Below are 15,977 nucleotides of genomic sequence, written 5' to 3' on the forward strand. Positions count from 1 at the left end.
TTTCTCATCAACATCATCATTCTAGGGTTTCGTTTTCCGCTTTCTCCCTCTCGTCCGTTGTAGAAATCTGATAGATCATGTGTTCTCTTGGAGTATTAGTGAGTTTTAGTGAGTGACTGGAAGTGAGAAGAAGAATGGCATCAACTTCTGGTACTAAAGAAACAGACGAAGCTTCTTCGTCTTCTTCCACTTCTGGTACTAAAGATTTGATAGATCATGTGTTCTCTTGGAGTATTGAAGATATACTCAATGATGATCTCTACAGACACAAGGTAGTCTCTCACTCACTTGATCATTTATGGACTTCGAGTTTACTGATTTTGCCCTAGATTTTTCAATTTGTGGTCATAGTAGTCTTGATTTTTGAATAGTTCACATGGAATAAGTCGATTATGCTTGATTTATGCTTAATTAGGGCATTTCCAGCCCCAATTTTAGTGATGGAGTAGTGGTGTAGGTTAAGAGATACTACTATCACCAGCCTATCCTGCACTGCATCATGAATAATCACTGGCTATTTTCCAAAGATGTTATGGATGTTCTCTACAGTTGGGCCTGTGTGGACCATCACCATGGTGGGGGTGATGTTGGTGGGTGTTCTGGGGTGTTGGTGGTTAACACAGGCTTAATATTATAGTATGGAAGTTTCACAGTATGAACAATAAATTCTGGTAGCGATTATATGAAGCTGCACAAAGTATGCTTAAATAGATCATTTTAGCTCCAATTTCGTAATCACTATGGCTATTTTCCAGAGATTTTTTTTGGAAGTTTTACTGTTGGGGCTGCATAGACCAACACTGCGGACACCCACTGCCTCCATGGTGGCAGTGGGAGCAGCAGTGGTGGTCTATGCAGGGCCAAATGTTATGGAAGTGTTATAGTATGAACTGTAAATCTTGTTGGCTATATGGATCAGCAAGCGTTTAAGGTTGAAGATACCGTCGTTTCTTTTACCTGAACTTATTAGGTTGACCCACTTTATTGGCTGTTATTACTTCCAAATTAATGATCAATCTTATATTCATATTTACGTCTTTCATTGATGTTCTGTGTTAATTTGTAACTTCTCATTGCTGGGTTTAGCTAAGGTGTGGTTGTCGTACGTGGATTTTGTAGTACGATTAGTTTTATTTTGTATGTCCTGAAATTGTCTATGTTTTCTTTTAGGTGGAAAGGATACCTAAGCGTTTTGAGTCCATACAACATTATCTTGGCTCTTATACTATGCCGTTGGTGGAAGAAACTCGCATGGAGATATGTTCGCAAATGGAGTTTATGTCAGGTGTACCTCACGCTGAAGTAATCTCAGTAGAGGAGTCGAAGCTGGATGGGGGGTCAATATTGTATTATATCAAGATCGACTCCTGGAGAAACCGTTATGGTGTATATGGCAAAGAACCGTATAGTCCAAATCCTTCGGATCTGTTTATTTTGGGTGATAATGTACCTGAAGTTGCTGCAGACTTGCAGCGGTTCGGAAGCAGTTGGTCTTTGGCTTCAGTTGTAGAAGATGTGAAAGAGTCCGATTCTGTAGGGCACGAAGACAGACTTATATGCTTTCGAATTAAGTCATCAAAACCCATAAAGATAGAGATGAAAGAGGGCAGGCGGAAATCACTTTTTGTGGTGTTTCTGTTAAACTTGGCAACAAACACTAGAACATGGAAGGTGTTACATATGTCCCGAAACTTGAACATCATCAAGGAAGTTCTGTGTGCCAACTCCATGGTAAGATGTATTCACTTCTTATTCAGTATAAAAGTGTACATCCTCGAGCCTTTAAAGACCTTTTCATAATGTGAAAAATAAATGATGCAATTGCATGATGGTTTTTGGGGTTGGTTTCTCTTATTTTATATTGCTTAGTATGGAAATAAAAATAATGAGATTTTTTTTCACCTTTTGGAAGTAAAATGCTAGTATAATAATTCTTTGAATAATAAATGTTTTTCACGTTGGTTTTATGGTAATGCAGATAAAGGAAAATTGCGGTCTCTGCTCTGCACAACTTGACAGGAGTTGGGCTGGAAAAGTTGATTCACAATTATTACTGGCTCTTAATGAATCTCATAGATCAGCGGTCTTGGATACCATATCTGCAGTGCAGTGTAACCACAGTTCTTCTATGAAACTTGTTTGGGGTCCATCTGGGACAGGAAAAACCAAGACCATCAGTATACTACTGTATAACTTGCAAAGTATGAATTATAGAACTCTTGCTTGTGCCCCAAAAAATATTGCAGTTGCTGAACTTGCGGTACGTGTGTTAAAACTTCACAAAGATGCTTGCGAAAGAACAGGCCAGGTTGTTCATTAGGGGACTTTCTCTTGTTTGGAAATATGAATAGATTGGAGTTATGTGATGATCTTGGGAAGATTTATGTGGATCATCGTGTGGATAGTCTTGTCGATTGTTTTGCTCCATTAACAGGTTGGAAGAAACATTTTGATTCCATGGTGGATTTTCTTGAAGATTGTGTAACTCGGTATCATTTGCTTTTGAAGCATGAAGTAATTACAGAGGTTCATGTAATGGAGAGAAGTGGAACTAATTCTGAAGTCCACATGTCACTTCTCAAGTTTGCGAGAGACCGATTCAGAGCTATAGTGGTACCCCTCAAAAGAAGCGTCAGAATATTATGCACCCATCTCCCTAAAAGACTTATGTTGCCAGACAATTTCGAAAAGATGGTTACACTTTGTGGTTTGCTTGATACTTTTGAAAATCTGCTCTCTCAAACTCAGGTGGCTGACACAAGGGAGTAGAGCATCTAATTATATTTCAGACACATTACACAAGATGAGAGTTGAAATTGTGCAGGTTCTAAGATCTGTTGGTCGTTCTCTCGGTGATCGCCTTCCAAGTTCCACAGACAGAAGTTTTTTAACTGAGTTCTGTCTGAAAAATTCATCCCTCATTTTTTCCAGTGTCAAGCTCATATAATCTGCATGAGGTAGACCTGGGACCACTGGATTTTTTGGTAATCGATGAAGCTGCCCGGTTGAAAGAGTGTGAATCAGTGATTCCCATGCAGCTTGAAGCTATACGACATGCTATCCTAATTGGTGATGAGTGCCATCCACAAGCTATGGTCAAAAGCAGGGTAAGTATATCATCAATTTCTTCGCTTTAACATGATGTTTTCGTTCTTAAAATTTTCCAATGCTTTGTAATCTTAGGTGTCTGACGAAGCTGGCTTTGGAAGAAGTCTATTTGAAAGGTTGGGTTTGTTTGGGCATTCAGAGGACCTTCTCAACATGCAGTACAGAATGCATCCTGCAATAAGCTCTTTCCCTAATCGCAAATTTTATAAAGACCAGATTATAGATGCTCCAAGTGTTCTTTGTGAAAATTTTCAAAGAAATTACCTACAAGGACCTATGTTTGGTCCCTACTCGTTCATAAATATTTCTTATGGAAGGGAGGATCCAGATGAAGCTGGGCATGGTTAAAAAAATATGGTTGAAGTGGCAGTTGTAATGGCAATAGTACGAAACCTTTATAAAGGTATGATCAGTGTTAGCAAATTGATTGCAATAGCTTGTTTGTTATGCTATATATGGTTAATTAGAAGATTCAACGTAGTTTTATGTTTATATTGTTCTTCCATTCTACTAAATACTAGTGAGGTTGTTGTATATAAATACTGTAGATGTGGTATACATTTTATTTCACATTTCTGATTAAGCCCGTCTAAAGAATTGTTGAAATGTTAAGTCATGATTAGTCCATTTAGTCTACTTATAAAGGATGTTTTTTACGATTCACAGCGTGGGAAGGCTCAAAGCATAGCTTAACCGTTGGTATTATATCTCCTTACGCTGCCCAAGTTGCTGAAATAGAGCATAAAGTTCGTCCGAAATATGAGAAGCTGAAGGGTTTTATAGTCAAGGTGATTTCTGCAGATGGATTCCATGGTGGCGAGGAAGATGTCATAATAATATCTACTGTCGGGTCTAATCATAGTGGGGGATCAGATGGGTTCCTTTCTAATCCGCAATGTGCTAATGTTGCTCTGACACGGGCTAGGTACAACTAGTGTGTTTATTGGTTAAAAAATTTGTCTTAGGAGATTTCTTCATACGTTAATTTTGATGACACATCTTTTAGTCTTTGTTAACTCATTGAGTGTTAACTTTTCAGGCACTGCCTTTGGATTTTGGGGAATGACAAAAAGTTGTGTAAAATTGGTTCTTTCTGGGAAGAATTAATATGTGATGTGAAGCAGCGGCGATGTTTTTTTAATGCTGATGAAGATGAAGAGCTTGTGAAAGCTATGATCAAGGCCAACAAAGAGCTTGATCAGTTAGATAATTTACTCAATGAAGATAGTATGCTTTTCAAAAGTGCATTGTGGAAGGTAAACTATTCCAAGATTAAATCATTATTTACTATTTTGTCGGTTTCTACTCATTATTCACTGACTCTTGCCTCAAATTGACAGGTCCTGTTCAGCAATAACTTTAGGAAGTCATTTGGGATGTTGAAGTCACCGCAAACACAAAAGTCTGTGGTTAATCTATTGGTTAAACTTTCCAATGGCTGGCGTCCGAAGAAGGTTAAGGTTGAAGCTTTGTGTGCTAACTCAGTCCAGCTTGTAAAACAGTACAAGATTGGAAGGCTTTACATTGTTTCTAGCGTTGATGTTGCAAAATATTCATGTTACACCCAAGTTTTAAAGATATGGGATATTTTACCTCCCGAGGAGATACCTAAACTAGTGAAGAGTCTGAACAAAATATTCTCCATATACACTGACGAGTACCTCAACCGCTGTAAGATGGAACAATTTGAAGGGTATGTATGCTATCTTTGATCTCACAGAACACCGTTTTTTGTTGTTGTTAGGTCTCTTAAATTCTCCATTCAACTTTAGATGGTGAATATTGATCAATTCTTAATCTCAATGTTGCTTTACCTACCGAATGTTAACAACATTTTACTTTAGATTTTAGTAATATATACACATTCTTTTCGTAATTATTTTGCAGGGATTTGATAGTGCCAATTACCTGGAGAATAGATGATGAGACCGTTAAATATAAGAACACTAACAATGGTGAGTTAGTAGACAGTTCAAGTGAAGGGTCAGACGGGAGATGTTACATTGAGAACTCAAAAGTGAGAGATAGTCTGTTGCTTATGAAGTTCTACTCCTTATCAGCTGGTTTAGTGAACCATTTGCTGTCGGGAAGTGATGGAAAAGAGCTTGATCTTCCTTTTGAAGTAACATATAAAGAGTCAGATATCATTCTTTTCCCTAGAAGTACATTCATTCTTGGGAGGTCCGGAACAGGGAAAACCACTGTTTTGACAATGAAATTGTTCCAAAAGGAGCAGCAACACTACTTTTCTTCTAAAGGATATGTGGAAGCCGTGGGAGATATTTCTTTGAGTGCTCCATCTGGGAGTGTGTGCAGAGGGGTTGGGAATGAGACAAAAGGTAATGTCTTACGGCAATTGTTCGTCACAGTCAGCCCAAAACTATGCTCTGCCGTTAAAAACCAAATTTCTAACTTGAAAAGGTATCCAATTTATTTATTTTGTAGTGTCAGCTTTGAAATTTCTCTATTACCTTTTTTTTGTATGTTTGTTTTGTAAATTGGTGTCTTTGTGGGTTTAGACGATATTGGAAATTGTTTATCTTCACTTCAAATTTTAGCACTTTGTGTATTCTTATTAATTCTTGTACTTTTGATACAGCTTTATAAGCAAGGGCAAGGCCTCAGCAGAACACAGTTTCATTGAGTTGCCTGATGTCGATGATGCAGTTCAGTTTCGAGATATACCAGATTCTCTTAATTAAATTCCACCTGAAAGTTATCCACTGGTTATAACATTTCAGAAATTCTTAATGATGCTCGACGGAAGTATGGGAAATTCGTATTTTGATAGATTTAGTGATATAAGGGAACTCTCACATTTTAAAATTGCAGCCTCAGGGTCATTTGCTTTGCGTGCTCTTATAAGAACAAAAGAGGTCAATTATGAAAGATTCAACTCAATTTACTGGCCTCATTTTAATTGCCAGATGACCAAGAAGCTTGATTCTTCTATGGTTTTTATCGAGATAATTTCACACATAAAAGGTGGGCTATTTGCAGGAAGGCTACCTGATAATATACTTAGTCGGGATGATTACATATTACTATCTGAAGGACGGGTGTCATCCATAAGCAGGGAAAGAAGGGAAATGATTTATGATATTTTCCTAGAATACGAGAAGAAGAAATTACTAAATGATGAGTTCGATTTGGCTGATTTTGTGATTGACCTTCACCGTCGGCTGAAAATTGGATGTTACAAGGGTGAGGAAATGGATTTTGTGTATATTGATGAAGTGCAGGATCTCACCATGAGACATATATTTGCAGAAATTTTGTGGAAGGATTTGTTTTTTCTGGTGATACTGTACAAACTATTGCTAGTGGGGTTGATTTTAGATTTCAGGATGCAAGATCTTTGTTCTACAACGAGTTTATTTTTGATTCAGGAAGTGATGGCATGGGAAATGCTAAAGACATTGATCAATCTCGCATCTCAGACATCTATCATTTGAATCAAAATTTCCGTACTCATGCTGGTGTTCTCAACTTGTCACAGAGTGTGATTGAACTTCTGCACATATTCTTCCCACACCACATTGATAATTTGAGTCCAGAAACAAGCCTTATTTATGGAGCTGCACCAATTTGGCTTGAATCTGCAAATGATGACAATGCAATTATAACGATTTTTGGCAAAAGCGGTGAAAAAGCTGGAAGGAGTACGAGTGGATTTGGTGCAGAACAAGTTATTTTGGTGCGTGATGATTCAGTGAGGAAAGAAATTGCTGAACATATTGAAAAACAAGCGCTTGTTCTTACTATAGCAGAACGCAAGGGCTTAGAATTTCAGGTATGCTTAGGTATTCCTTTTGTATTTCGAGGTCAAGCTTCATTAGATCTTATCTTAGTACTATTTATTTTGTTTCTTGAGTGTACGATTCAACCTGACATTGCATTTGTCGTTTTTGTAGGATGTATTGCTTTACAACTTTTTTGGAACATCACCATTAAAGAGTCAATGGAGAGTTGTTTATGGGTATATGAAGGAACAAAATCTTCTCGACTCCAATGATGTGAAATTTCCAAAATTTAGCAAGGCGAAACACCAAATTCTCTGCTCTGAACTGAAGCAATTGTATGTTGCTATCACTCGTACTAGGCAGAGATTGTGGATCTGTGAGAATATGGATGAATTTTCAAAGCCCATGTTTGACTACTGGAAGAAGTTATGTCTCGTTCAAGTGAGAGAACTTGATGAATCACTTGTAGAGGCAATGCAGGTTATGAGCGGCAATGAGGAATGGTGTTCACGCGGTATCAAGGTTGAAATTTCTTGGACTTAACCTATTATACACATTCATGAGTACACAATTTCTCTGCAGGAAATTTTAATTTAGCCTTTTCAGAATTTACCTTTCCTAATTGCTACAATAAATATGTTACATGTGTGGCATGACATGGAATACACCATCAAATGTACATCTGTTGGATGGTTAGATGAAAAGTGATTGCTGGTTAGATAAAGATACGTTTCTAGATCGGAGTCACACTAGTATATCCTTTGTTCATGTTAATTAGTTGCGTTGTGAGTGTCCATGTTCTCCATGTTCCTTGCATCCATGCTACTAACTTATTACCTATTATGATCTGAAGATGCCATTTTTACATGCTTAATTTTCTTGCAGTTACTGGATCAAGGTAATTACGAGATGGCGACATTGTGCTTTGAAAGAGCTGGTGATTCATTCTTGGAGCAACTTGCTAAGGCTGCTGGTCTTAGAGCTTCTGGTGTTCACGTGCTTGGTTCTAATACTGAACTAGCTTCCGTTGCCCTTGTAGAGGCAGCTGGGATTTATGAATCAATTGGCAAGGCTGATTTGGCTGCCAAATGTTCATGGAGTTAAAGGATTTCAAAAGAGCAGGTATGGACTATTTCCCATCAAACCGGTATCTGTTGAACCTCAAAAGGACTGATCTCTCACACTTCAACATATTAGCGGTTAGTAGGATAGTAGTGGTTTTAAGAAATATGTTTTGAGAGCGTCTCCTTTTTTCGCAATACTCCTTGAAATTAACTGTAGTGCATGAAACAACAGTAGTACAACAATCTAAAACTAAATTGGTACTGCAACTGGGAAGCTAGTAATGTCAATCTTTTTCCTCTTAAAAGTTCCTATCACTATGCTACAGTAAGATAAAATCAAATCTTTACCACTTATGTTCCCTGATTTTTGATTACTAGTAAATCATCAGGCGATGGCTTGTGTATGGATCTTAAATCATCATACCAGCCAGGTTATCTTCAGCTTGCTTATATTTTTAGTTTCTTTTTATGACAGGTATGATTTATTTGGAGAACTGTGGGAAATCTAGGCTAGAAGATACTGGTGACTGTTTCAGTCTTGCTGGATGTTGGTCTACTGCAGCTGACGTGTATTCTAGGTGTAACTGCTTTTCCAAGTGCTTGCTAGTTTGCACAAATGGTAATCTCTTTGAAACCGGTCTTCAGTTCATAGAGTATTGGAAAGAAAGTGCAAGGCTAAACCCTGACATAGTTAAAAGTCAAGATCTGATAGATATGGAACAAAGTTTTCCCAAGAGATGTGCCCTTCACTATCATCAACAGAATGATACCAATAATATGATGAAGTTTATCAAAGCCTTTAACTCGTTGGACGTGATAAGAACTTTTTTAAGGTCTCGTGATTATCTTGATGAGCTCGTCCACTTTGAAGCTGGGTCTGAAAATTTTATGGAAGCTGCCGCTGTTGCAAGATTGAAAGGGGATTGTCTTCTTGAGGCAGATATGTTAGAGAAGGCAGGGCACTTGGTAGCTGCGGCAGAGCTTATTCTGTTTTATATTCTTGGCAATTCTCTTTGGGAAAATGAAAACGAAGGTTGGCCTTTGAAAAACTTCCCAAACAAAGAAAAACTGTTGGCAAAGGTTAAGTTGATGGCAGAAAACAAAAATGATCCTTTTTATGAATTCGTTAGTACAGAGACAAGCATATTATCAGACACCAGTATTGGATTAACAGAAATGAAAGACTGTTTTATTGCTTCACAAAGACTCAAGAGTCTGCGTGGTGAAATTATTTCTTTGAAGAAAATTATCGACTATCATCTAGATTTAGCACCTTCAGAGTACATTTGGGTTGATGATGTGGTCTTGACGACAATGATGGAGCATGTAGAGAATTCAATATCCAAGCACAAGGTCTCCATTGAGACATTGACTTTCTTTTGGAATTTATGGAAGGAAAAGATAGTTAACATATTGAATTATCTTAATTCTCTTGGAACTCAGGATAAACAAGACTTCGGAAGCTATGAGAATTTCTGTTTGGGTTACTTAGGTGTGTATAAGCAGGAACATAGTCAAAGTTCCATATACATTTTGCGGAACAGTGATGCCTGTTGGAGAAAAGAAATTGAGGATCGATTTCTTCGAAAGACCAGAGACCACCTTGGCATGGATGAGCACCAATTTGTGTCTTCTGCATGAAGCTATTGGCTTTCTGCATTACATAGTGTCTGTATGCAGGTATTGGAGAAGCTGGAAAGCCTCGATAAAATTTCTGGTATGTTTATGGTTGATAATCTTTGTTACCTGGACATTAATGGTCCTTTCCGACAAGGAAAAACCGCGCTTAACAGTTTTCAAGTTGCAAAATCAGTAATTGAGTACAAGATTTTGGACAAAAAGTTACCTGGGGAACTGCTCAAGTGCTTGGAACATTCCAAGGAGCATTTTTTGGCTTTAGTTAGTCGGATGGATCCGCAAAATATTGTGTTAAAAATATGATGGATCTAAGACTAACTGATCTCTCTAAGGATTTAATTAAAGAAGTCGCCATTGACATCATGAGCACAAAAGGCAGGTTAAAGTATGTGGAAGTTTGGAATGTGGTCTTGCAGATTTTTATGTTCGGTAATCTAAGTGAAGAACTTTATCAAGTTATAATACAACGTTCAGATCTGTCTCCAGCTTATAAAGATTTCATTAAGCAGTTGAAAGAGAGCAAGATATCAGGATTGGTCTCGATTTCTTTGGCCAGCAATTTTGAAAAATCATTACAAGAAATATTCGATTACGACTGGGTGAAAGACCTTGATGTCATATCACCTTCCTGGTTTGTTTATTTTCTTGAACGTCTTCTTTTCTTGGTTTCATCATGGCATAGTTCTTTTTTCACAGTAAAATCTTCTGTTTGCGAAACAATTCCCTGGTGGAATCTAAAATGCAACTCGAGCTCTTTATCAGTAGATGACTCAAAAGTTTTCTCGAAGAGGTCTTTCGATTTTATAGCGTCCAAGATCAAAGAAATTTTTTCAAGAAAGCTAGATTGGCTTTGGGTGATTGGTTCTGACAGGGTGACTGCCTACCCCTTTCTGGTCTTGAAGTTGGTTGTCTTGGTTGCTTTAATTTGTTTGAATTCTGGACGTCACTTCGATTTGCTGTACAGTCTACTTCGTAGGTACGATATAAAAAACGTACTCCTGCCTGGGTTTGTTAAAATCCTCAAGGAAAGAGGCAAAATGCCTTTTGATAAGTTGCTTGCTGAATCCCTTGAAACATTCAGGGATCCTTTGGTCTGTTTGAGGTCAGGAGATATTCAGAGAGAGTTTTCGAGCCACAATGTCATTGAAATAGATGTGGGTTTGATTCACTCCAGAGAAGACATGATGGGAATACTATATCCAAATAACTCAGAATGCGACAGAAATGATAAAATGGAAAATGGAAGTCCAAGTGATGAGAATGTTTCTTTCCCCAATATTGACCCTACGAGTTGTGCCAGATGTCTAACCGAGCCTGATGATGATATGCCTGATTGCACTATAGAAATGGCAGAATTAGAGACTGAAGAAGAGAAACTCGATGTTGAGAGTTTCGGGCAGTTGTTTAGGAATCTATCCCGTGTTTATTTGTTTTCGAAAAGAATTTTTTGGGGCACCGACTTTCAGACTTGCAAACCACAGATAAAGGTTTGTTTCATGGTTCTTTTTCTCTTTATTTTCCTTTTCCAATAATAAAACTTCTGACATATTTGCTTGTTTTAATTTGCAGTTGGATATTGTCATTCGTCTTCTAGGAACTATTCATCCATTTCGTAAAGATGATCTATGGTTCTGGAGGAAAATAAAGCAGCTCTCTTTTGCATTAAGCACCAGGTTAGTTATTTGATCAGCTATTTTAGTTAAAGTTAAATTCGTATGGTGATACTGTTCTGCAAGTTAGCTCGCATTATTATAGTTATAAGCTTATTCGGTTCTTTGGATCGACTTCATTTCAAAGCATAGGCAAGCTCTAGCACGGAATAATCTATGAATTAAGTCTCTCTCTGCATTGCAGAATTTCAGGACCTCCATACATAGAAGCATGTGCTATCGTAGTGTTCTCCTAGGATCAGTTTGTTGTTTTCGTGCATACAGTAGTTGACTGACTTTATTCACTGTGACTAATTTGTTTCAGTGAGGAGGATACTGATAGTCAGTACTCACAAATTCGTCGGTGCTTTAAGAAGTTGGCTGCAAGGAATCCAGTATTGAAAAAATTATTCGTCGATGGTTTGCTTAGAATGATTGCTCTAGATGCTCCTTTCTACATCCAGGATGAAGGAAGGCGAAAGTCCAAAAAGCAGGCTGGAAATAGCAAAGGCAAGAAGAAGTGGTAGTATTTTGTTCGGCTGGAGTTGCAACATCCTCATGATTAGCATCCTTTCATGGGGTTGAATGTCTTGATATCAGCTTTTAGCAGCTAAAAGTAAAGCAATAGTCCTTTTTTCTGGTAAATTGAAATGTATTTTTCGGATGAATTTAGGAATGGTGAATATACCAGTCTCTTGAATGTATCCAGATAAACAATGGCATTCAATTTCGCCTGATTATGGTTTGACATTTGACTTTTGATGCATAGGCAGGGTGGACCGTAGTTAGCAATTCGGCGAACTATTCGCGAATTATATGTGAATAGTTCCGAATCCGTATTTTACCCGTCCTATTCGCGTACGTTTGTAACCCCGGTCTGGATTCGCTACTTTTTTGAATGAACCGAATCATGCGCGTTTTTTACGAATTCCGACTTGTTTCCGAAAGCATTTTATTTCAAAAAATGTTGTTGGAAGGGGTCGAACACTCGACCACATAGTCTCTGCTAAGTCGACGGACCACTAATCTGTAGGCTATTTGATGTTTACTTGATACATATTTTAAAATTATTAATTTTACGGATGAAATCATAGTTCCCACCTTAGAATTCATGTTAAATAGATGTAGTTTTATTAGTTAACACATACCGTATTTTGAGTACCGAACTTGTATCTATAAAACGAATTATACACGTACGTATGCCATTCCGAACTATTCCCGAATCACGAACCGTTGACCGAATAGTGGACCGAACTTTAATCCCGCTAAAACGAATAATACACGTACGTTTGCTGTGCCGAACGTTTTCTGTACCCCGAATTGCTAACTAGGGGTGGACAGCAGTTACAGCTTGGAAAATGAAGGGACAAAATGAATGTGATTTTCATGTGGAAACGTGATTCATTTGTTAATTGTTAATTCTGGTTTTTTCTTCTTCTTGGAAACATAAGAAGAGTCTTCGTGAGACCTCCAAATTTATTCTTGAGTAAAAACTCGGTCGGCTAATCTAAAAGATGAGAGTCAAGTTTCTGGCTAACTATAACGTGTCAGGCCGAGTCAGTGTTCAGCTATAACGGCGCAATGTGAAGCCATAATAGCGCAATGCTCAGCCATAATAGCGGTATACTGTATAGACTGTCAAATGTTAAGAATGGCATAACCCTGCAGGGTCAGTGAAGCGCAAAGGTAGCGCTACATTATAAAGACATTTGGCTAAGTAATGAAGCTTATTGGCCGACACAATGAGGCTTCATTTAGGGATTGGCAAGACATGGCCAAAGTTGACAGATGCAACATGCAATATTGACATTAAGGCATATCCATGGAATTGAGTTGGCCCAAACTCAAGGATGATGCAAGAAGGTAGAATAAGCCAAGAGTTGGTCTATGGCATCAGTTCAAGGATGGACAAAGCTTGGACAGTGCAAACAAGCTAGTAATGCAAGAATGGCATTACTATTGTCAAGCAGATTGGTTTAGTGAAGCATATGGCGCCAAATAACCAGATTGAGCTAAGGAAGTGGCAGAGATTGTAGCGCAACGGCAGTGCAATATGAAGGTTCAGTAAAACGCGACAGTGGCGCAATACAGAGGCCAATTCCAGTAAAGTGCAACAGATGTGCAATACGACTCAGGTGACGGTTATGAGTTGGTTACGGGATTCATAAGCATCACAATGACGCGAGACAAATTAAGAAAAACGGTTATAAAGGGAGTTTATAAGCGTGTGAGTGTATTCATAACTGCATTGGAATAGGTGTTGGACAATGGCGTCAGTTTAGAGAGAAACTGGCCAGTTAGCACAGTTAGGAACTGCTCTGGAGGACATATGGTCGTCCCATGCGTGTGCAACGGTTGTGCACGGTTTTGGCCAAGTAAAACTGATGTATAAATAATCCTAAGGCATGGAAAATTCGGCAGTCTTACATCGGAGAGTGTGAGACCCAAAATATGAGAGTTTTTGTAAGGCTAAGGCTTGGTTCAAGATGAATAAATCTGTGTAAGTCCCTAAGTGGTCAAGTTTTGTATTTCTTCCCTTTGATGCAATAAAATGAAATGATTATGTCATGTTCTAAGTGTTCTTGGTTGGCTGACTATTGTTGATAAAGTATGGCAATGTTTGAATGCATTACGGGGTCGGGGTCCATTTGAGAAGTTTAGAGAAGTGAAAGAAGGCTAAAGACTTCCGCTGTAGAGCTAAAGAGTTTGATATTTGCATTGGTGCAAACTTATAAGGCTGAAGTGCAGGTGGGTGAAACTTGATTCACGGAACCAATGTGTTGCCTGGTTACGCTTTCGCAGAAATTTGCAAGAGGCATTTGAAGGTGTGACAGTACGGATATCAAATTTGTGTTTGGTACACAGTTCAAGTGTATTTGTTGGATAATACGCTGGTATTTCTTTCTCTATTAATCTATTTTCCTGTGAGCAAGTAAGTGGTGCATTGTATTCAGAAAGTCTGCATTAGATTGAGTCTGACTGTCTAGTTGATTCTCTAGCAAAGTATTTTGGAGTTAGTCCATACAGATTGCTAAGCGAAATATCTCTCTCTTGTTTTTGATATTACTCAAGCTAAAAGAATTCAGTGAGTCATAATCAAACACAAGGAATACTTGGACGGTACCAAAGACCAATGTCCAAGGATCAATCAATATCAATCAACAACCAAAGGTTGGATTTCCAATTGATGATCACGAACGCACAACCTGTATTATTTCAATTATATAAAACATAATGCGGAAAAGAAATAACGCAGACACCAGAAGTTTTGTTAACGAGGAAACCGCAAATGCAGAAAAACCCCGGGACCTAGTCTAGATTGAATACACACTGTATTAAACCGCTACAGACACTAGTCTACTCCAAGCAAACTTCGGACTGGACTATAATTGAACCCCAATCAGTCTCCCACCGATCCAAGGTACAGTTGTACTCCTACGCCTCTGATCCCAGCAGGATAATACACACTTGATTCCCTTAGCTGATCTCACCCACAACCAAGAGTTGCTGCAACCCAAAATCGCATACTTAATATTAAACAAATCTGTCTCACACACAATACATCAAAACAGACATTTTGTTACACTAATAAGTGTGACATCTTATTTATTGTCACACTTATTAGTGTTATAAATATGGTGTTATTCTTTTGTTGCACATCAGTTGTAACACTAATAAGTGTGACTTTAATTAATTTAAATCACACTAAAAAGTATGTCAAATCTCTTACATATATTAGTGTAATAAATTAGACAGTTATTAAGAAAAAAAGTATTTATTTTTATTTTCCCCACCCTATTTTGTATTCATACACCCGCTTTTCCCAACCCACCTTTTTTCCAACATCAACAAAAACATGTATATAATTTTAAAATATAAAACCCAATAAATTTAATAAAAATTAAATTAATAAAAGGAAATCTGTTTTAACATCAACTAGGATTCTCAAGACACTCTTAAACACTAAACAATGTAAACTAACAAATAATTGTAACCTATAACATTAGTGTCTACATTTGTGTCTGCCTGATAATACTAATCTTTAAGTAACAAGTTAAACAAAGTTTAATTTGTAAATTGCAAACGCTTCTTATACCGTACCACCCAACCACCAGCAATGAGAATATTTAACATTGCAAACCACTCTTTTTCATGAAATTGAATCCTCCTTCGCTGTAAATGTGCCAATCATTTGAGATCTGTTGTTGTTATAATGGAGTTGTCAGACCACAGTCACTACAAAAATAGAAAAAAGTGGGATACAAGCAAAGCAACAACTCGCAACTGCAACATGGAGGCAGAGTCACATTTTCTCGATTTTTATTGTCAAAATTGAAGACACTGCGAATCAGAAATGAACGAACATTAACACTAAATTATTAGATAACACAACTTTAAATAAAATTTCAACCTCAAAGCAACTGCTAGTGTCTGCTTATCCCCATAATAGAAGTACATACTTCTATCCAGTCTCTTTTTTCTTAGGTTTAACTCTTGTACAGTTTCCAAACCTTCCTATTGAAAAAATGAAAAAAAAAAATAAGAAGTGAGTTCAGAAAAAAGATGAAAGTCCGATGTACAACTAAAACAAGCACAACTGAAACTGGGGAAAAAAATCCATATGTTCTATTTAACCCAAAAAAGAATCGCAATTCCCATTGCAATATTGAAACGAACAGTTTATGATTTAGCTGACTAATAGATGGAACCCAGAAAAATGTCTAGGATCTTAGTTTCCCATTCTCGTTTTTACCAATAACAAATCGAGGGATTTT

General features: G+C 37.6%; 3 protein-coding genes across 3 annotated transcripts; all 3 read left to right on the top strand.

Moving 5' to 3' along the window:
• The first annotated feature begins 73 nt into the window (after positions 1 to 73).
• On the top strand, positions 74 to 5,828 carry LOC113274657. The gene is made up of 9 exons (XM_026524054.1): positions 74 to 272; positions 1,171 to 1,731; positions 1,979 to 3,107; positions 3,184 to 3,511; positions 3,775 to 4,033; positions 4,148 to 4,364; positions 4,449 to 4,801; positions 4,996 to 5,529; positions 5,708 to 5,828. The coding sequence occupies exons 4-9, from the start codon at positions 3,463 to 3,465 to the stop codon at positions 5,808 to 5,810; spliced, it is 1,515 nt and encodes a 504-aa protein (XP_026379839.1). The 5' UTR covers positions 74 to 272; positions 1,171 to 1,731; positions 1,979 to 3,107; positions 3,184 to 3,462; the 3' UTR covers positions 5,811 to 5,828.
• A 654-nt stretch (positions 5,829 to 6,482) lies between these two features.
• On the top strand, positions 6,483 to 8,527 carry LOC113274659 (TPR and ankyrin repeat-containing protein 1-like). Its single transcript, XM_026524056.1, has 4 exons — positions 6,483 to 6,901; positions 7,023 to 7,373; positions 7,737 to 7,973; positions 8,391 to 8,527. Exons 1-3 carry the CDS (start codon positions 6,509 to 6,511, stop codon positions 7,953 to 7,955), a joined length of 963 nt encoding a protein of 320 aa, XP_026379841.1. The 5' UTR covers positions 6,483 to 6,508; the 3' UTR covers positions 7,956 to 7,973; positions 8,391 to 8,527.
• Positions 8,528 to 9,833: 1,306 nt separating this feature from the next.
• LOC113274658 lies at positions 9,834 to 12,052 on the top strand. The gene is made up of 3 exons (XM_026524055.1): positions 9,834 to 11,040; positions 11,123 to 11,226; positions 11,528 to 12,052. Exons 1-3 carry the CDS (start codon positions 9,853 to 9,855, stop codon positions 11,727 to 11,729), a joined length of 1,494 nt encoding a protein of 497 aa, XP_026379840.1. The 5' UTR covers positions 9,834 to 9,852; the 3' UTR covers positions 11,730 to 12,052.
• The last annotated feature ends 3,925 nt before the right edge of the window (positions 12,053 to 15,977 follow it).

This window comes from Papaver somniferum, chromosome 4, assembly GCF_003573695.1.
Source record: "Papaver somniferum cultivar HN1 chromosome 4, ASM357369v1, whole genome shotgun sequence".
NCBI classification, from domain to species: domain Eukaryota; kingdom Viridiplantae; phylum Streptophyta; class Magnoliopsida; order Ranunculales; family Papaveraceae; genus Papaver; species Papaver somniferum.